The sequence below is a fragment of the Anopheles cruzii genome, chromosome 2 (genome assembly GCF_943734635.1).
Source record: "Anopheles cruzii chromosome 2, idAnoCruzAS_RS32_06, whole genome shotgun sequence".
Lineage (NCBI taxonomy): Eukaryota > Metazoa > Arthropoda > Insecta > Diptera > Culicidae > Anopheles > Anopheles cruzii.
Genome location: NC_069144.1, coordinates 18939062 through 18960913, shown reverse-complemented (window position 1 = coordinate 18960913; position 21852 = coordinate 18939062). Strand labels below are relative to the sequence as shown.

Below are 21852 nucleotides of genomic sequence, written 5' to 3'. Positions count from 1 at the left end.
CAGGCGGCACAGCAATTCCAACCCCGCCGGGAAAGAGAGCCTCGACGTAACCGATTTTGAATAGCCGAGGAAGAAAATCGAGCACCGAATTCCGCGCTTCCGATATTTCATTCCGTGATGACTTCGGATGGCTGTGATTATGTGATGTTGTGTGCGTCTGCGTGCACTGATTGCCTGCACAATCATACGGCGGAAACACCCGGAGGGAGGCCAATGAAAATGGACGAAACGATTAGCGTCCAAATGTGACCGAAACGGTAGCCTGAAATGTTTCATCAAAAGTTATTTCTCGTAACACTTTTACGATATCTCCGATTCGCCATTGCGCCAACTCCCAGAACAGAACAAGCTCGTAAAAGATACAACTTTAGTGATTGAATGCTGCGTCCTGTTAAGAATATCGTCTATGTGTGCCAAAAGCTCTGCACCTTAATTGAAATTCTTAAGGATCTGGTGTCGGAAATGGATCGTTAATGGACGGACATAATGTTTATCGAACTGCATTTGAATTTAAGATGTGGCAGCATCTTCAGCCGTCAATTTGAAGCCGTTAAGATAAAATTTTATCTTCAATAGACCAGTTCTCAAATTTAGGGTCCTTAGTTAAAAGTGTTTGATGCTGAAGTGGAAAAGTTTCTAGTTTACCATACACGACGACGGCTAGAACCAAAACACAGTTTTAAGGAGTCACAAAAAGGTGGATCTTCTCTTCGTTCGTTACACTAAATACATAAAACATGTAAGTTCGCGTGTAGTTCATAAAAAGTTTACAACAAGATAATTCTCTAATGCAACGGCTCGCTCGGGACCCACATCACATAAAAGTAACGATTATGAATTGACCACGCACCGCGCTATCGTCTATCGCAGAGAAAACAAACAACCTGAGCTCAACCTGAGAGCTTTCCCGTTTACTGCCATCCCATGTCAAAAGTAACCTCACAACTGCTTCTAATTTACTCGTGCAGCTGACAGATCCGCGGAGCGACGACGAGCCGAGAGTGTGGTGGCCTTTTTAATTATCACCCGTCCACATGCTACGGGCGGTTGTGAATTTCTAAGCTTCGCCGTGCCGCTCCTTCGCCAGAACCGTTAGCTTTGTTATGAATCTCAATTAATTACCCTTCAGAACCTGAGGCTTTGTTAGCCTTTCCTCCATGTATTCCCACATTCGCTTCGCGCGTCATTCACCCTGTCTTTCCGGCCGGTGCTTAACATGGATTCTTAAGTCCCTCTACGACCCATCTTGGAGCCCATCTCGACGGCAGCATGTAGCGTGATTTGATCGTCAGCGGACGAACAATATTCAGAGAGATTGACGAACAACAGAGAACTTGGAAGCGAGTTTCCCGGGTTCCCCTATCTTTAAATTAACACCAGCAGCACGTAGTCCACGTGTCCGGTTATCTCGATGCACTCTGCACCGGTGCTGGAAAGGGTTAAACGGTTTTATGGCTTCATTCACGACACAACTATCTTAATTCACATCTTCATTCGCCTTTAATCCACATCTTGGCTGGCGTGCCCCGTGTACGGTGATGTTTGCAGATAGATGCTTGACGGGCACCATCGTCAGAAATGGCCCGAAGGGCACTTTTCCAAATACACTGTGCATAATTAGAAAATACTAAAAACCCTCCGATGGTTCACCGCACCGCAACTTTCCACTATGCAATCGAAGAGAAATGGCCCCGACATGGTCAGGAGGCAGCGTAGGGCAAAAGTAAGTGCTCTCGGCATGCACGGAACGGAGATGGCAACGAAATAATTACGCCGCGCAGTATTGGACGTCAATCGCGAAAACCGCTGGACAACAGTTCGCTTTCCAGCCGGGTGACAACCGGTCTAAATGGTGCACAATGGGCTGCGGAACGACGGAGCAGGACAGTGTCAATTATCCGACGGTCCAAATGGTCCATCAGAAGAAACCCATTTGGCGACTCGGGCAATCCGTTGGGTTTCGACGGCCGAACCAGACACCCTGCGGTCCCGGGTATTTAAATGGCAGAAACAAATGTAGTCGTGTTGTTGACCTTATTTCGGCAATTTAACGGTGGGTCGAAACGCTGGCGCGGGCTTACTTAATAGTTACAGTTAAGAGGGGATATAATTTCCGCAGCAATCGGTAATAAGTTCATCCAATTTTTCATATGCCTAAAACGTGCCAACCCCGGTTGGTGTCCGCGGCAAGCGAAAGAGCTTATTGATTGAACGATCATTAAACACGGCCCGTGTTGGGGAACCCTTTTTAATGAAAAGCTCCACCTGGCCAGCCAGCCGGCCGGATGGCCGGGCGACATGTTTCTGCGAAGCGGAATAGGGACCGTAACGTAGCCAGGGACCTATCGGGCGATATTATGAACCGTTAGCTGCGCCTGCGCCACTTAAAGTCGTCGCCGTCGTCCGTTCTTCGCGGCCCGGACCATGAATTTCTATGGCGCGAGCTCGAAGAGAAAGGAAACAAAACGGGCTAGTTAGGCTCGCGATCGCGAACCACCGCTACACAACAACGACCACTAAACACACATCTTCTGCGCCATCGCCGTTTTCTTACCTGCTTCCTTGCGGCCTTACTTCCCGTCCACATTAGACGGTACTCCGTGTGAGATCGCTATCTCCGCGTCCGCGAATCATGAATCTGTCCTTGACACTGCCGCCAACGGCCGAATGCGTAAAAGAGCACGCGCATTCTGAACTCATCATTAGGGCCGCCAGCACCACTCATCATCAGATATGGTTTTCTGATACGGTGATTTCGGTAGGAAGTCCCCTCCAACTTTTGATAATTTTCAAATAAAGCCAGTGTTTGTGTGCGGCCATTTTACTATTATCGCTGAAGTGGTCCTGGCCTACTTGGCCGCACCGTTGTTATCCAGATTGTTGTCAGTCCGGTTCCCGTTAGCCATGCAGCTTGACCAACTCGGCCGCGACCTGACAGGAGCAGCCGTTGAGCGCTAGCAACCGTATTTGGATGCTGGGATGCGGGCATTCTGATCGCATAAAGTGGTTCATACGACGGGGCCACCGTGTGGCCTTGACCAATGCCGCTACGCTACGTTTACAGTTTGGAAGTAAACACAGAAACATAAAAGCTCTAACGAATTTGGGTTGATTTTAGAATATAGCCAGTTGAACTAATAATAATTCGTTTAAAAAAATATTATCAAATCACGCGGTCCACATGTAGAACATTATCATAAATAAATAAATATATCATACTAATTGAGTTACTATTGAGTTACAATTTAACACCAGTAAAAGGTAGCCAAAGTTCTATGGCCCACTTTACGGTTCGGGGTTCGTCTCTTACTTTGCCGTTGAAGTCTAGTGTTACGACGCCAGTATCAGTTGCGGTACGGCCTTTCGGCGCACTGTCTCGCACTGTTGTCAGATTCGAATCAATCCTACTTTATCGAATGAACCGCTTTCTTCGCCAGTCTATTGCCCCTTATAATCCCTTGCATCGTATTCGCTCCTCGTAACGGTAAAATAGCTTTCTTAATTCTTCATCTTCCCTGCAACTGCTGCTGCCGAGCGGCACCAACATTCCGCACCAACACCCAGCGCGTTCGGCGGGGCCAGGCCGCACGTGAATTCGGACCACAATCTGGGCTAACGTTTAAGGTTTTTTTTTTCTCCACACCATTCGCGCCCAGTTCCCAGTTGCGAGATCGTTCGACTGGCCCCCATACTGACCACTTCGCTCGACAGTACGTACCCACACACAATGTATGAGCCCGTGCTCCGTGCTCATTTTCTGCCAGTTCTCTTCTGGGGGCCTCCCAGTTCCCATTATGGAAATGACACACTCTAAGCCACTGCTTTTGCACCTACAGTCACCGTCACCGTGTGAGATCGCCCAATAGAAGAGGAAGATACTGCTGCGTCAACGGCACAAAAAACTGCTAACGACTGTGTAATGAGTATATGTTGCTACTTTCCACGCTAAATGCCGTACCGACGACTCTTCGACCGACACCCGGCATTTCTTTTGGATTATTCGATCTTCTCGGGCGATCCGCAAGCCGACTGCAAAACCATGAGGTCACTGAAAATTAGGCACAGGTCCCCCTTTGGAGTCGCTTCTTTACCAAATAAGTAAACAAACATCAATTAGGAGAATCCTTCTTTCGAATTCGAAAACCTAAAAGTGACCTAAAAGTCACGTATGCTAGAACTACTTTTCAGAAGTTTGGCCCTTCTCTAAGATGACTTTTTTGTTCTCAAGTGAACTCAATTGATCAATCAACACTGATCAATAGCGTCTTGGCCCATCTCACCCAACATTTTTCTACGGTTCCATTACACCGTCTAGGCCACTGCCGTATGACGCAGCTGACGCTGTGTACTTATTCTTTTTCTATTTTCAAATCAACCCCTACGCAAACAACAAAAGGCTACCCTATTGTGCACATTCTACGTTGAAAAATTTGTAATAAACTTAGGCGTTTCCAGGAAGAAAAATAATGAGAGCATGATGGAGCAGGTTTTGAAGGCAAGCTTACACAAATTTGTTCGCATCACCGAGATGACTTAACAGGTTTGGGATGGGATCTACGATGGATCACAAACACAACGACTTTTCGTCACCGACATCGATCGACCCAAATAACGTGGCTTAAGGTGTCTGATGTCAAAAATGATTCCAATTGTTCTTTGGTAGGGTATATTTTAGAAAGTGATCGTTACAGTGTCCCATTGACCCGTCCTCAACCTAACCTTGTTGTTGTGCTTAATTAGACTGGCTACTTCACTGGCGCATTCTGGCACTGATACCTTAAAATTCCCATACCGTTCGACGAATTACCTGGCCATCATGAAATCCCTGTACATCGGCGAGTTTACGTTCAGATTCAAATCCTTGGCCGACTTGGCGCCGTCACGTTGCAGATTCGTCATTTTGTGGCCCGGTAAAATCTTCATGTTCGCCGCTGATTTTTCGTCGGCTTTGCGCGATCCTTTACGTGAGTTGGCCTCTACGGCCTCTCCGTTTCGTTCGAACGTTGACCAGTAACGTCAAGTTGTTGTTTGATTTGTTCGCACTTTGTGTTAACGCACGCAACTCCGTACAGTAACACACTACAAGTTCACTGTTTGCTATGTTTCTGGCGGGGCCGCTGCCCCCTGGTTGCCAGTGCGCTCACTCAAAGATCAATATTTGCTAGTACACACCGGGCGTTTGCTTGGCTTATGCTATTTCCATCCACGGGCGCGGTCAGTGTCCGCTCGAACATGGGTGATACCACCGAAAATAACATCCTACCGTAATGGAAACCAAAAGTGAACTGAACGCGCCACCATTCCACGCCATGGAACACATCGAGGCGTCAACGAACACCGTACCGCAGTTAATGGGCCGCACTTCGGAACTCGCCGCGTGTCCGATTCGGTTGTGTAGCTTCAATTTCTCGAATCAATTTACATGAACGGGGCGCCGAAAGCAAACTCTCAGATTCGATGTCTGAGGGCGCGCGCGTGCAACAACCCCAACGGTTGCAAATCCGTTAATCACGCATCGCCGAAGCCGCACGAGAAACTTCAAAAAATTGCAATGCTTTTATTGGACGGACGCCTGCTGAGGTGTGAAGTGTTTGTGGCAGGCAGGACGCCGATCGCGGTGGCCATGATGTTGTTCTACAGCACAATTTTTTCGAAAGTTTCAAACTACTGGTCACTGGTCATCAATCGTGCCCGCGGTGCTTGGCACATCATCGATGACGAAGGAAGTCGGTCTGAGGACGTAACTCTCCAAAAACGCCTTCAGGAGCCACTACATCCCCAAGAAAAACTTACTTAAATTGTTCTTTTTATCAGATCGAACCAGATCGATCGGGAATCGAACTCGTTATCGCCAACGTGACAGTAACGAACGCTGCCACCTGGGTTAGAAAAACAATTCGCTGGCTTAGAATTATGGTTAAAATTAGAGAAACCACCTCCCAACGCAGCCATTGAACTCTTGCAGTTCACCGGGAAGGCGAGGCTCACTCACACACCGAAAACGCATGCGCGGGTAACGATCGGTGTGAACGCACGCTGTTCACACGTGGCTAATGTAAGAAGCGAAGACGCTCGCACAACGCATTTCTTTATGGTTTTTCATCAACAACCACAAAAAAAACCTCCAGTCATCTATTGTTCGAAGAAGCAACAATTATTGTAATTGTGCAGTGTCAGAAACGGTGGCGAAAAAAACCAAACGGCATTTCTTTCACTTCAATGGTCAATCACTTTTCAAACGTTTACGCCTCTGTCGGAAGACCCTTTTCGCAAGGTTTTTGGAGCGAATTTAGGGTCTCGGCTTGCTTTGTTACTGGGTTTCCCTTCACGACGAGGGTTGATTGCGATGGGCTACACACATATCGAGTGGAACGGACCGCTTGCCAATAGTTCGTGCAGTGCAAATCGCAGACATACAACTTTCAAAAACAGAAACACCACTCGAATGCGCTAGTTGAAGGACCTAACCTTTGGTTCCTGCGTGCTACGTAGATTCAAATTTCGACCCTTTCGAAACACGATTCTAACACCTAATTGGGTCAAAATTTGTATGAAACCCCTTTGTTGCTGCTGGTTAGTTAGTAGTGCACCACGCATAACATTTACATGTCAATGGCTCACCTATTGGGCATTGTGAGGATGCACCGTAATGAGCATTTCACTTTTGATGCTGATGCTGAGATGGTGCCACGTTTTTTTTTCCTGCCACCGGATAAGTCACATGTTTGACCCGATAATGGTGCCGGGTGGTGAACCCCTCGAACCCCCCACAAGTTCTCGCAATTGTAAACAAAACTCGGTGCTCGATGAACTTGGATCTGGTGTTGTGGGGCCGTTTATGATCTCCGTCTGGTGGCGCTCCGTCGCAGGATGGAGTGGTCGGGGTGCTGATGCTTTCACCGCGCGCAGTAGTGTTGATAGAAAGCCCTAGTCAGGCGCGACGACGATGAATGGGTGGAGGAGGAATATTTTGGTTTTGTTTTTGCTTTATGTGTATGCTCATTAGCATCGGCCTGGAACATGTTGCGGACGGGACGGGCCGCAACCGTACGATGGCGTGTGGTTTAAGAAATCGTAACGAACACATTTTTGTGACTAATGGAAAAAAATGGCCTTCCTCCGCATCGTCGGCGCAGAGTGACGAGCCAGCCGTGCTGTGTACTATGCAAATCGGGTTTCCCTTCGGGTTCTGCATGGCAGTTTGGGACGTGGAAAGCTTACCGCTGGCTTTCATTTTCATCCATCACCGGTTAGTTCTTCGGCTGCGAATCAAACACCCGGCCCGGCCCAGCCCAGCGTTGTGTCAGCAAGTGGCGCTAGCGATATATTGGGAAAAAATGTTGCGTTTGCTTTCCGCCAAGTAGTGCCCTTCGAAAAAATTATTAACCTAAATCTTCGTTCAAGTGATTGCTAGGAGCGTATGGAAAGCCCAAACTCTGCGGCGAACCAAGACCCAGCCAGTGTGAGTGTGTGTGGTGTACGAGCAAAGTTTGTGGTGTGGTTCCGCCCTGACGAGCGAGGAGTGTGGATACGTCTTCGACCGACCCCATCAAACGAAGTGTTGCTAAAGAACTGTAGCGTCGTCACAGTGCATGATCACCAGGCCACGGCACGGTTCCACCGCAACTCACCCCAAGTCCGTTCAAAAAGTTTAATTGCCCATTTTGTTCGGCTTCGGATCTTCGGCGGAAAGGGGTAGCTGAACTCGCTCGCACGGCTGGTGCGCCACTCCATCACGACTTCAACTTCAACCGGCAAAAACAGTCCTGCGCCTGGAACAGGAGAGGAACCACCTCTCCAACTGGTGCGAAACGAAACGGGGTGCCCGTTCCCGGGGGTGCCGGCATCCAGATGCATCCGGATCCACCAGATTGCAGGTAGATTGTTTTGCGCTGGGAGACAGTGTAGAACAGGTGTCATGTCGGCATCAACGTAAGTGCCTTGCAACGCTATCCGACTAAAGGAACCACTCCCGGTCCGGTCCCGGGACTGGTGTTTGATTTGAATATTCTTTTCCCACAATTGTTGTGTTGGGAGGGAAAAACGATACAGAAACGTCTTTGTTCCCGGTACGGGGGGGACTTCTAGCCGCCCCCCAGGTTGGACTTCTCTTCTGGAAAGGGCTCCAGCGCTCGGTTCATAATTTACTGAGTTCCCACGCCTAATAAAGTCACCGCGGGCTCGCTTAACTGCACCCCACCCAGCGCCAATCAGCTGACGCCAAGACAGAGACGTTTCAGCTCGGCAGAGCGGAACTACGGGGTGTACCACCAGAACCTGGAGCAATTGAATCCGCAGAACCTTGTTTTGTTCTCGGTCCTTCTCTCTCTCTTCCTTCGGGTTCTGATTTATCGTGGTTCCTCTTGAGCTATTTAAACAGAGCACGAGATAATTGTAGCATCCTCTGAGGCCAGAGCACACGCCAACAGCGCTGCGCTGTATAGATTTCGCAGCTTGCCATGAGAGCGGTGCGAACGCCAGGCATAATAAAACTATTAGCTGCTCCACTAAGCTAACTATACAAGATATCATTGCTACTACGATCATGGTTACCAGATTACTCTAGCGTTGGCACACCTACTGTGACTACTGTGTGTGATGTTCAGGTCTCAAACGTACCCCGATTGCTCCTATTCTTACGCCCACAGAGGTTGGTACGATCTGACGTTATTTGTAATATAGTATATCGTTAGGCATATTAGCACCAAATTAAAGTTTTATACACACACACACAAAGATTCGATGCTCGAGCCAAAGTTCGAACTGACGTCTTTTGCATTGGTATCGATGAATCGCAACGATGCAGCGCAACGAGCCAGCGGACATGGCGATCTAAACGTGATCACCTATCAATCGTGACATGGGATTGTGTTATTGTCGTTGGCTGGTTAATACCAAACATAGCTGGGATCCACGTGTCCCTTCGATATCGAGTGATCATTTTTATGAGAGTTTAAACATTTTGTTGCAAGTTCGAGCGCTCCAAAGTATTAGCTTCAGTTGCACAGAGTTTCCGCACCTTACATTAACCATTAATTAGCCAATGATGACCCACATCAGGCCGGCATAACGGCGTGCGCTTCCGCTAATGCAGAACGGTAGAAATGGCCGTCACACAAGTATGGCCGGCGCTGACGAGAGTCCTGTAGCCCAGTCACTCGCAGGTTCGCCCCGGCGATTGTACCGCTATGACCCAACACTAGTCCGCCAGCCCTGGGCCGTGCAGGAGACGAAGAACACCTCGGCCATGGGTGCGTGACTACGAATCTACCCGTCGCGCTCGGCTCGAAGCGCGCCATCCCCCCGCTTAATGATTTTCTTCCTCTCGCGCGTGGACAGGAAAACGATCACCATTACCATCATCGGCGCGTCGTCCCCACACAGTGACTCCCCCCGAAATACGCGCATTAAGTCGGTGGTGGTTAATAAGTTGTTCTTTCATTTTCAGCGCCACCACACACCCCGGCGGCCATAGCAGTCACCGCCGCGCCGCGCCAGCCACCAATACCGCGCGATCGCGCGATTGAGTCCATCGCGGAGCGGAGCGGAACCTTGGTCGAAGATCAAGGGCCCTGTGCCTAGCAGCAGCTGCGCCGTTCTGCCCGGCTATTGGAAACATAACGGAGCCTACATACTTCACCTAAATGTGGATCGACTGCCTTCGCCTGGCTGGCTGGCCCGCGATCTCTGTGCCTCTGTGTGTCTCGGCTCGTCGGCCGCGGTGTTAGTTTTCTCTACATTAGTTTTCTTGTTTCCATTTGTTTTCTTCGGCCGTCTTCGGGTTTCCTGCAACCGGGAATCGAGGTTATGGTATTCGCCGACGTTGTAACACTATTTTTCGAACTTCAAAACACGCAGCGCACGCAGCACTTCGGCCTTAATCTCTTGCAGATTCTCGCCCGGGTAATTGTTTGTTTTGGTTTCACACTACTTACAAACTAATTGCCCCACTCGCCAACTTGTACCTGTGTAACTAAGTACCTTTAGCCTCATTTTAATGTCCAACTTCAACATTTAATTAAAAGGTTACATAAACTGGCCATCGTGCTTGTACTAGTTGGCTAAGCATATGATGAATTTTCAAGTTAAGGATAATTTGCGACAAAATTCAGCCAATTAAAAGATGCCTGCAGATAAGGAAACGGTGGGCAAAGCAGCCGACAGGACTTGAATCCGTAGAAAGTGGAACCATAAACACGTGCATACGTAAGATGGCACATTTCTGACGGGTCCAGAATTAAGTTGTTGCGTTGTACGTCGAAGAATCGTGCACCCAAACTCAACAACAAAAAAAAGGAATCCAATCGAATTGAAGTAGATTCCGATGAAAACATAACCGTCGAAATAAAACTTTGGCGAAGCAATGAAGAGAAATGCGGCCGACCGCTGACGGGCCACTGATAAACCTGTTTGTTGGTTTTTTTCTTTGTCAATTGCTTTCGTTTTTGCTTAATCCGGCATGAGTATTTTAACTCCGGTGCAACGGGCCCAAAGAGATTGTATGCTGTAAACCATAAAAACACGTGCACGACCGACGAACAGTTGGCGGGCATCGGGCGGACTGGGCAGCGTATGAGGTAAGTCTTTCCCCTTCGCAGTAGCAGTGGAAGCTACTAAAATGTTGATCAGTCGAAAATTGCTTCAGTTCCCAATTAACCATGCAATCACCCGGCCCTGTGCACTTGTCCAACTGTGCGCCGAGTTGTTATGTTTTCTTTCTGTTACTAGTTCTCTCTCTCTTTGTTTCTTTTCCTTTTTATGTTGAATACTTCCTGTCTCCTGGTCTCTTTGGTCAGTAAACCGCCGAATACCCGAGAAAGGGCGAGGGAAAACGGACACACATCGGATGATGGGGAGCGCCACCCGGATGAAAGTCTAAGTTTAGCAAACGTCAATGGACCAGGACGAAGTCGAAGAAACGAAAGCCTTCACCAAATTCAATCCTGATTGATGTCGGTCGGTCGATCAATCTACAGTGACAACGTTGCATATCATTAGGGCTTTCTATCATATAAATTCCAAGAATCAGATTGTGACCAGATTTGACCAAAGACGCTGGTGGTCGCTTTCCGTTCGTTACAACTTGTTTGTTGTTGCTTCGGGAAATTATGGTAAACATGCATTCATAGGTGGCCGCATACTATGAATGTTGACTAACGTTTGCTTAAGATCCTGGAACCTGTCTCACGGAGAGTCCGAAGTCTGGATAACCTCACTTTTATCCACTGCGATTGGCCCGATTGGCCCGCTGTGCGCGTCCTCCAGCCAGCCAATTTCGAACGTCCGGGAGAAGCCGGTTTACACGGTACCGTTGCTCACCCACTGAATGACGGATTTTTATCGGTTCGCTCGATTGCCGCCGTTTCCGCACGCTGTTTGTGGTCACCGGAGCGCCAGAAAACGTTGCCTTCGACGGACTGTGTCTTCCTTGTGCTCGATGCGATTCGAATGGCGAGCCAGCCCCGAGTGTTCCGTGCTCTACTTTACTTCACACAAAACGCAAACTAGCCACCGCGAACCATACTCTATTTCCCCCGAAAAACCAACGCCGGGCGTCACGGCGTACTGAACCGCCTGAAAACACGCAGAAACGCGCACCGATGGCTGTTCGGGGGCTACAAAAATCACTCAAACGAAACGCCATTTTCTAATGCGCTCGGCAGGAAAATAAAATAGCACTCCACCCCCCGGGGGGGGGCTTGTTTGGGGAGAAACATTTGGGATTCTTTTGAGCAACCTCTTCAGCGGTCGCGGCGTACGAACCCGCAAACGGAAGCTTTGCTATCGGCACCGCACGTCATTACCCAGCGCGCTTCGAGTGCTTCAAATTGAACTTTCTTTCACGGAAGTCTGGCAAAAACTCTGGCCCACCGCGCCGTCGGTGGTGCATCAACATAGGAAACTATGCACCGACCGCGGGGGCATTTACTGCGTTTCCTATTTCCAGGGCGCTTAGGTATTTCTGGATCTCTTTGCATAACGCATCGGTAGGCCCCAGTCAGATCCCACAATTGAACTAGAAAACGCATACCGCATTTTTCGTTTTGGCTCTCTCTCTCTCCCCCCGCGGGCGTCGATCGATCATTAGCGCCCGTAGCCAATGCCGGAAAATTGCACTCCTTCTGACACATTACCATACTCACGGATCCGGACTCACAAGGGATGGATCAATCGGAACGCGCTCGGTGGCAACTGTTCAACGCATAGAACTGAAGGGCTGACGGACTCCCGTGCGGCTGTAACTGTATTGCTTACGGCATAGTGTGACCCTTTCGTTGTCGTGAACATGTTGCCAGGACTAGCTCTCACGGAAGAGGCGTGGAATACTTCGAATGACTATAGTATGTACACACGCTCTGCAGGCAGTACACTTCAGGCGCTTTTCGATCCAAGAGATATGATCTCAACACCTGAATCGATCTCTAGAGCAGACCACTAATGAATGTCTTATTGCGGTCTGTGAATTGTACTCCTTACATTAAGTTTCATAACAGTTCAATAATATCAAAATAGTAATAGACATAGGTGCGTTTGAGGTAATCCCCACATCCCCATAAAAAGGAAAACTTTAGGCAGTTGGTTTACACTGTCCAACGTGATTGTGTCGATGAATTGGAATGGTCACAAAGTGCCGGCCAAAATCCTAGGCACATTAGCAGCCTGGGGCTAATGTGTCTCGCAAAACAGGATCCGATTCAATATCTCCGGTCAGTTTTCTGATTGTCTTAGTGGTGGCCCAACAGTTGCAGGTTATTGTGTAACCTCGTTTGCCAAACCAACATGCGATAAACTCGTTTGTTTGGAAAGATATCTACTTACTATAGGTTCAACAGTTGACAAAGTTACACTGAAAATTGTCTCCGATTGGCGCCCCGCCTAAATTCGAAGGCCAAACCGTACTTGGTAATCCTCCATTCTGCGATTCACGCTTGTAACTCAAGCGCATCGACAGTAACTAATCTTTCCAAAAACCGTAATCCCCCATAACGCTTTATTTGGGCGCGAAGAGCTCCGGGCCAAACTCGTGTAAGATCGCGCGTCGTGAAGTTCACAGTGTCAAGGAGACCGGAAATTGTTTTATGTTGTAAATGGAGTGATAAAAGCTCTTCATTTGATACACTTCGGCGAATTCGATCTCCAGCGGCGTCATGCTTCAAGCCGATGGAGAACGGTTGACCAAAGGAACTTGTTCGAATAAGCGTCGTTTCGAATCCGAGTGTCGGTCATTCGAATGGGCCTCGATCGTTCAATTGCTTGACGAGCCGGAAATGTTCATTCGACCACGACACCGGCGCAAGGCTAAGGTAACCACAGCGTTCCCTGAGTGGTGAGACTATCGTTCAATATGTATGGTGCTCAAATTAAAGACTTTTTGCTACCCCTTTGCAATACATCCGTGATGCGTACTACCTTCAATTAATGCTACTCTAACACCGTTCGCTGATTGACTGAAACTCCGAAACAGTCCCATCTTCCAAGACCATATTGATCAACCAAGATCGTTGGGATGGTTTGAAGATCTGGACGCGTTTGGCTGTTGGCCAACCACATTCGCGCTACTCCAGCCCCAGGTTGCTAATTACAATGGCAAACAGTGCAAATGAATAAAAATAAGTGAAAAGCAATAAAAAATGGCGTCAATTATAAAGCCAGCCACGACGCTACCCTCACAGGCCGCTTATCAATCGGGCCTTACATTTCACACAGTTCACACAATTCAAGACCTCTTTAATTCTGCAACTTGAACCAAATTCGAACCACGGTCTGCGCCGCAGGTAAATGGCCTCTCGTTAGTCTACCTACTAACTAACGCTACCGCTACTGACTAATTAAAATTTTGCGAATTCATTACCATAATGTTTTCTTAATGCAAACGACAACAAAGTTTATTTTTCTGTCTAGTGATTTGGGCTTTTTTCTTCCTCCCTTCTGCGCTCGTAACCGACTTTCCAGCGAGCACATTCACCGTGAGGTTCAGATAGCGTCCGCTTTTCCTCGCATAGTGTCACATCATAATTGAATATGATTCCAAATTTCTTCTGTCATGCATTGACTTTAAAACATCCCAACGAACAAACAAAATACGGATCAAATGCTTCAAACAAGTCTTCGGTTAAAACAGAGTACAACAAAACGAGCCAGAAATATTATTATTCAAACTTTTACATGATTCGTAGTTGGCTACCTAGTTCTCGGTTCCATTGGTTCAAGAATCAACTTGAGGGGAAGGCGATTCAAACGTAAAATGGAATCTTTTCTGAAGTTAACTTTTTGTGTATGGTTCAAATGCACATAAAATTTATTCTACTAGCAAGAAGTAAAACGATTCAAAATATGGCTGTTTACGGCACGAAGATTACGTACGTTTGGCCATGCCGGTCGTACCCGTCGTGGTAAACTTAATTAGACATTGAAGTAAACGGATTGAGATGGTCATTACCTTGTTTCTCGACGTTCACGTTGAATGCTGAACCGGTGCTTACTTCTATTTCGACTTTTTCAAAACATATGCTTGAAGTCCACTATGCCACTATGCTGCGTGGATTATCATATACGGGTAAGAATTCTGGAAGCACGGTACAAGCATAGCGTACAATTCATCGGCGTGTGGAAGATGACCATCCACAAATGTCTACATTCGTAAGTTTTTCAGATAGATAGTTTTGGTGAGAGTGGTAAAACCTGCAGTAAAAAGTACATTAATTCACCATACTTTGTTCACCTAATGCCTGATGACTGACAGGGCTCACTTAGACACTATCTATTACACTGATTTCTAACTAGTAAACAGAGTACAAACTCAAAAACTTCAAAACGCAGCTATTTCGAAGCGTGACTCGTTTAGCGCATCTGGAAATGACCACCAAGCAAAAAGAACATTTTGTAACGTATCTCGTCGAACCAGCGAGAAGTTGGAATTCTACACTCGATACTGCGGGTCAATTACTGACGGTACCCCGATTCTCTGCACTTCTTCACATTCGCGAATTTACTGCTCTCTTTCGTACTCACTGAGCTAGTTATGGAATTGCGAAACGTATTTATGTTTACTTTTGTCTCGTACTTTTTACATCCCGCAGCTCTGATTGAACAACATGCTTAACATTTATAGGTGTCTTACCAAGACACTAGAGATGGGCACAAACATGTTTTGCAAGCATCACTAATTTCACGAGAAAGCATCAAAGCTACGATTTGTTGGTGGCAGTTTTAGTGGATATCGAATTCAAACTGTTATTCTGTCAACCGTTATTGCATTCACACAGCACAACCTTAAGAACTCTACGTTTCACTTGGGCGGCTTGCTACTGTTTCTATTAATCCCAACGTTTCATTGAAACCAATTTTACTAGTTTCCCAAACACAATCTGTACCTTCGATGCTCGACAGACCATCGACCATCGTCAGATACTCAGCAGCACCACGCACTGGAGTAACGCACGAGCTTTAACGTTTCGACAGCTTAGTGTATTGCTACGCAATGACTGGAAACGACGTCTCCGAGCGCTGATAGAGCGGCCAAGTCCAACCGCGATGGAAAGCTCACTCTCTCTCCCACATTTTCCCTCGCATGCTCAACATCGCCTGAGTCTCTCGCGCATGCTAAGAAATGGGACTACATAAGACAAGACAACAAACCGAGAGAGCGAGCGATAGAGGGAAAACAAGGCGAGAGTTATTGTGGTGAGTGACTTTCTGTACGCATGTTTAGACTTGCGCGCCTAAAAGATCACCATTCCGAAGCTGGTAGCTGGCGATTGTTTACTATTGCTTATTATTAGCCACAACTGGTCCCTGAGAGAGTTCTCTCGCATTCATCTTGAGAGACTGCAGAGCTCAACGGTGAGCGGTCGGTCGCCGGAAACAGAATGTTAGCGAAGAAAGTGCATATTGCACTCGGGCAAGGGATGCGTTAACAATACTGGGTACGGCACACGCGATTGAAAGTAGATGCAAAGTTATGTAATAGCGTCGCTTCTGGTTTGTTCATGCAATCTGATGAACCGTGTCAAGTAGACGTTGCGAATAATAGTGATTAAAACGAACAAAGTCTGTCGTTAGCTAATGGGATTAAATTACTAAAAAATACTAAGCTCGCTGTCGCACAAGCACTTTATTCGTACAAGTTTAGGCATTCAGTCTACAGTTGTATTGTTTCAGGCGTAGGTGATCATCGGGCTGGTATAATGTTGGCTCAATCAGAAGAGTGGCCCACAATACCAAAAAGATATCGACCTCCACTTCAGTGAAAAGTGCCCCGAAACACAAAAAAACGATACAAGTTCAACGGCCCAGACAAAAATAAGACACCTCTCTTAAGGGTTTGAAAGTGGTAAACGCAACGTATGGGCATACAATGCACGGTCACACGTCATCTCCAAAGCGTATGAGCCATTAAATGCCCCATCGAGCCCACGCCCCAATGTGCGCTGCATCGAGGCAAATGCGTGCATCCAAACTTATGCAGGCAACACCAATTAAGCCAAAAGCTTTCTTCATTAGCGACTTATGCGACTCACCTTAGACTCAAATGTAATATTGCGATCTAAGATACTGTCCAGTGGCTACGCCCTGTGGGTACGTGGTACTGATCTGACAAATTCTTCATTTATATCCATATGTCAACAGTAATTTTTTGTCGTGTTTTCTTCGCATTAATAATTACTAATTTCCCGAGAATCCCGTAAATCAAAGCCTATTGATTAAACCTTGAGGAAAATTTGTACTCCAATTGTCAAGTGCAAGCACTTGGCGTATGAAGAAATAATACTAGTTAAAATTATTATTATTATTGTTACCTCTTTTTTTTTACTTATTAAAATTAAATAAAAATTAAATTAAATAATTGCCAAAATACTCGCACTAAGCTTTCCAACGAAAAAGCTCAAATTCAAGCGCACGTGTTTCAATATTAAGCGCCTAAAGTTATGCACCAGCCGTGCATTATTCGATTTACCCACGAAAACGGTGAAAACTGCGGGAGTTGCGTGCTGGGTTGCATAGTTTCAGGCGGTTACGGCCGCGAACGGATGAAAGTGGACAAACGGACAAACAAATTACGAATCAAATTTGCAACATTATTTCCCTTGTAAACCGAGCATTATTTTCCTGTTTGGCAGGTTTTGCAGCTTATTATTGGTCAATGAAATTATGTCTAGAAAAGTTTCGACATTGCGAATTGTTGCGCAGTTGTCGTAATATGTAATAATATGTAATAATATAATATGTAATATGTAATATCTCAGCACTTACCTTTCACAGAAAGACAGCCGGTTCCGTCGCTCGTTAACGTAGTTTTTCCGCTTCGCTTCCTCTCCGCAGTAGCTGCAGCTGCAAAACGAGTAATTCGATCCAAAATCGTAATCGTCGAAATCGCTCAGACTGAGTTCCTCGTCGAAATCATAATCATACAGATCTATCTGTGCGCCAGAGTCATTACAGGAAGGTGCCAACCGAGCTCTGTGAAAAATAGAAGATGATGTTGAATTTACGTGTTTTCATGTTAAACATTAGTGAGAAGAAAAATAAAGAAACCTTTTTTTAGCTCTATTTCATTCAAAATGACAATCTACTTGTCAATGTATTTAACAAACGTTTACGAAAAGCAATTTACGGAAGCAATCGTTTTCAGACTCTATTGCGTTAGCTACTAAACTTTTAAATTGATTATTACCTTAGATGGGCTGACATTTTGACAAAATGAGCTAAAAATACAATTGAGTTTTGTTTGCTTGTGCGAACAATGAACTATTCATTGTTTACTCGACTGTTATCATTTACTCAGAAAACTGTATGCATTTCATTACTTAAAACACGCTGACTGTTACATGATGCTTCGAAAATATTATTTCATGTTCAATATTTCATAAACCAACCGATTGCGTACGGAATGGGAGGCGAAGAAACTAGTTGCTGATGACTTCCTAATGTGCCCTATCGATGGCTTTTCAATCGTTTTTAAGCACTGGTTAGCCCGGCCAAAAGCAAACTGCACGAAAAACGCAGCGTACAGGCAAAAGTGAAAACTGCTTACGGTTTTCTATTTTCTCTTTAGTGCTCCCAGCGGTAGTATCACTTCGTGCGATGGATTACATCGTTTGATTCCACTCTAAATGCTCTACACTACACTACTTCCTACGCCGGTGCTTCCTAGTTACATCCTTCCTTCGCGAAACCGGCCCGCATATTTAAATGAGTTCAATGATTGCCTCTCGAAGGGACGTTAAACTGGTCCAAACGCAGATAATTACTACCGTTTGGCCTTCCGCCGTCCGGTAGCGTGCAAGTTGGTTCCACGACCACTTTCGTGGTCAATGCATTTGTGGCTAATGTGCTCACCACCAACCACATCTGTATAACAGCAAAATAATATAAAAACCATAGCTCGTGACGCGTAACGTAGCATGTGTTCACTATATTATTTAATTATCAGATAGGCCAAGATACACTGAAGGTAGGTCGAAGCGATCGTTTGGGGGATCGTTACCATATCATTTGTTAGTAGTACCTTTGTACCTTTATCAACAACAATAACAATCAACGATTATTTAATCAATGTAATGATGAACACTATTAAAATTGAAAAATGCTGTCAAAGCATGATAAGAAGACGAAGGATCTCCATTATGCAATGTCTAGTGTTATGAATTGTTTATGCTAGGCTTATCTTAATTTTATCACGTGCACTGTATTGTAATTAGAAAAACATAAAGCAATAAAACATATAGTCACTCGCTGGTAATGGTTTTCGAAATATTTAAATTAAACTCACACGTCCATCAAAACGATCCACGATGATGTTATTGCTTGTTGCACAATTATTTCACAAGTTTCATGGACTAACCATTGGTTGGTACTTACTTTTTCCCCCTCTGATCGACACTGTCCACAACAACGTTCCACGTGCGATGAATGAGGTAGAGTAAAAACAGCATTCGAGAGTTTTCCGGATTGTCCGGCTGCGGGGGACATTTGGTGGTTGTTGGTATTTTCTCCGTCTGGTTGGGCCGAATATCATCTTCAAAGTAGCAGTGTCTGTCGCCAGTGTAGTCTAGTTGGTCTCCAAACCCCGATCGATACTGCCGTTGAGGCGTCTGCTGTCTTGGTAGTGTTGAATCACTGCTGCTCAAAACGTTACCCATTTTACTCGTTGCTTGTTTGTTGCTGTCTATTACTAGTAGAAGGATGACTCCAGTCCCGTATTACGTTTGGTTATGGCTGATTGCATAAATGATACACACTTTGAAAACAAAGCAGTACTGTGCGATGATGTTCATGAATATGCGTGTTTTCGTTTCATTTTCATTTGCGACCCAGAACCAAGCATGTTTTCTGGAATAAGATCAAGACCGTAATACTATTAGAAAGTGATACATTAATCTACTCATTGCAGACAGTTTCAGTTAATTTTTTTAAATATTCTTTGGGAGCTTTGATCTCAAAACCCAAAAGTTTTTCTGGAATGTTTACCAATACACTGAAAATAGTACTACAGCAATTGGAATATTGCGCTCCAAGAAGATAACCGAAGATAACAATGAATCTCAAAGTTAAACGAAAGATGGTTTGCGAAATAGTTCAACTTCACTCATTGGTATGCAGGTACTTTGAATGAAGTAGAAATCACCAGGTTCACCAGGTTCTAGTCACCATTATTTTAAAAGTAAAGTCCAAAGCAAAGTCCTCAATCACGCTCACTCCTTCCAAGGGCCAGCCTCAGAAGTCACATGATGCAAAATAATCTTAGAACATTATTGTTTTCCAGACATCCAATTTAAAGGCTATTAGAACTTTAAAAAAAATTCATTTTTTCAATAAATTGATGTGCACATCAAAAAACCACCTGAAACCAAGACCAAGAAGTAAATCTTTTCAGAAACTCGCTTTAAGTATGTATTTTTTTATGCATTTACAAGCACAAAGTGTTTTCCAATTTCAATTATTAGCAGCACAGCATTTGAATTTAATTTTAATTTTTTGTACATTTTCCTTTTTTGTTAGTTAGTAAAAAGGAACCTTTTATGTAATGAAAAATTCAATGAACCTTTTCTAATCTTAACGACTAACCATTCTTCGCATGCGAGATAGTGTAGAGCAAACAGATCGAACAGATGCTTAGAATCAAGTTGCAAAACAAATCTTAAAACTAGTAGAAAGAACCAAACTAGCGCAAAACATCTGATAAGTAAATAAACTTATAGTAATTGTTACACATCTGACTAACGTGGCTGAAACGTTTTTTTTTAAGAATAAATCTGACACCAACTGCTGTGATTGAGCGGTTAAATTTTATGAGAAAATACAAAAACTCACAATCTATCCCAATCTATATCACAGATTTTTCCATGTTTTTTTCTGTGGTAATTTACGCTGACCTGTTTAGTCTTCCCCACGTATCCTGCCTCTGTTTTTTTTTCGATTAGTACTAGTAGTACTCTGTTACTGCTGATATACTTTTAAGCGAGACACGAAGAAAGTGCCCCATCGTGTTTCCCATCACCAAAAGAAACGAATCCATCACGGTCGCTGGTAGGCTTTTTTTGCACTGGACAAGACCAGTATCGACAATGCACGTCCCGATTGTATAATAATAGCCTATCGCAATGTCTTCCTTTCGCGTATATGTCGTGCTGGACGAGTGATGGCTTAAATTACTTCTCTTCTTCGCCTCATTTGGTATGATTCTCACAGAAACCTGTTCGGAAACAGTGCGTTATGTAGGTTAATGTGACGCTCTTATTACAAAGTCCATCATGTACCCACATACCATAAGGTTTAGTTTATCCGTGTGCTCGGCGTGTTGGTCAGTTCGTAGAACGTTTCGTTTTCTAAAACACTTCAAATTTAGTTGTTTATTGGTAGTATGAATGTGTTTACTTGTGTGCAATTATGCGGGCTTGCCATTACATAATTCAACGAAAGTTTTCAGCTATTCTTTGTCGGTTAACTACATTGTTCATTCTAATATAAAGTTAATTATGTTAACTATATTCTATTTTCCAATTCTTCGTCTGGGGAAAAATTTTCATACCTCATAGTCACAAACAAAAAGAGGGATTTATAAAAAAGCATGACCTACATAAAATTTGCGCCACACAGGATATGATACTTTTAAAATAATACTATTAAGTAGCTTTTCTAGTATATAGCATGTTGTATTCAGTTGGTTGTAAAGTAATATACAAGGTCTCTTTTACCTGTAAGAAAAGTTACCCCAATTCGGGAAAATCTCAAATTCTAAAGCTTATCTATCTATTCCTAAATTTTTGTGTTGGGTCAAGGTGGTAAATGTTAGATCAACTTTAGTAAGTTATTATAAATTTTTTGGATGTTAATGTTGTGTTATAATTCACCACATATCTGATGATGATGCGTTTGTTGTTGTTTATAGACCTTCCAGCTGCCTTGCGGTACAAATGTATGAATCAATTTCAATTTGGTTTTTATTCCCTCTTTTGGTTTTCAATATAAAAAATTGTATATAAAGAATCAATTCTACATTCACTTTCCAATTCATTGAGTTTACTTCATCCATAAAGAAGTTTTATGCTACTCTAACTACTCTTACGATATTTGCAAAAAGAAAAAATATTGTTTTTCGATATTCCAGGACCACACATATTGAAGAAAAGGAATTTGAAGCGACTAACGAACGGTTTGTATAATAAAATCATAGTTTTAAACTTTAAAGGACCCATTTGCAAAATAGTACTAGAATATGGCTTAGATTGTGACAAGCATTTCAATCATATCATATTCATTATATCTCTAACAAAATATAATATCATGTTATTTCACCGGCATGTTAGCCGTGCTAGGTTTGTTTTCGATTAGAGAATTACCATCTTCGAG

The 21852-nt window shown here is 44.7% G+C and overlaps 1 protein-coding gene across 1 annotated transcript in view; it reads right to left on the bottom strand.

Moving 5' to 3' along the window:
• LOC128278058 (uncharacterized) overlaps window positions 1–19142 on the bottom strand; it is a 31136-nt gene extending 11994 nt beyond the window's left edge. Inside the window, exons 1-2 of the mRNA XM_053016703.1 lie at window positions 18862–19142; window positions 17254–17460 (exon numbers count right to left, since the gene is read on the bottom strand). Coding sequence (XP_052872663.1) covers window positions 17254–17460; window positions 18862–19142 — 488 coding nt within the window. The remainder of the gene's footprint in view (window positions 1–17253; window positions 17461–18861) is intronic.
• Window positions 19143–21852: the final 2710 nt, after the last annotated feature.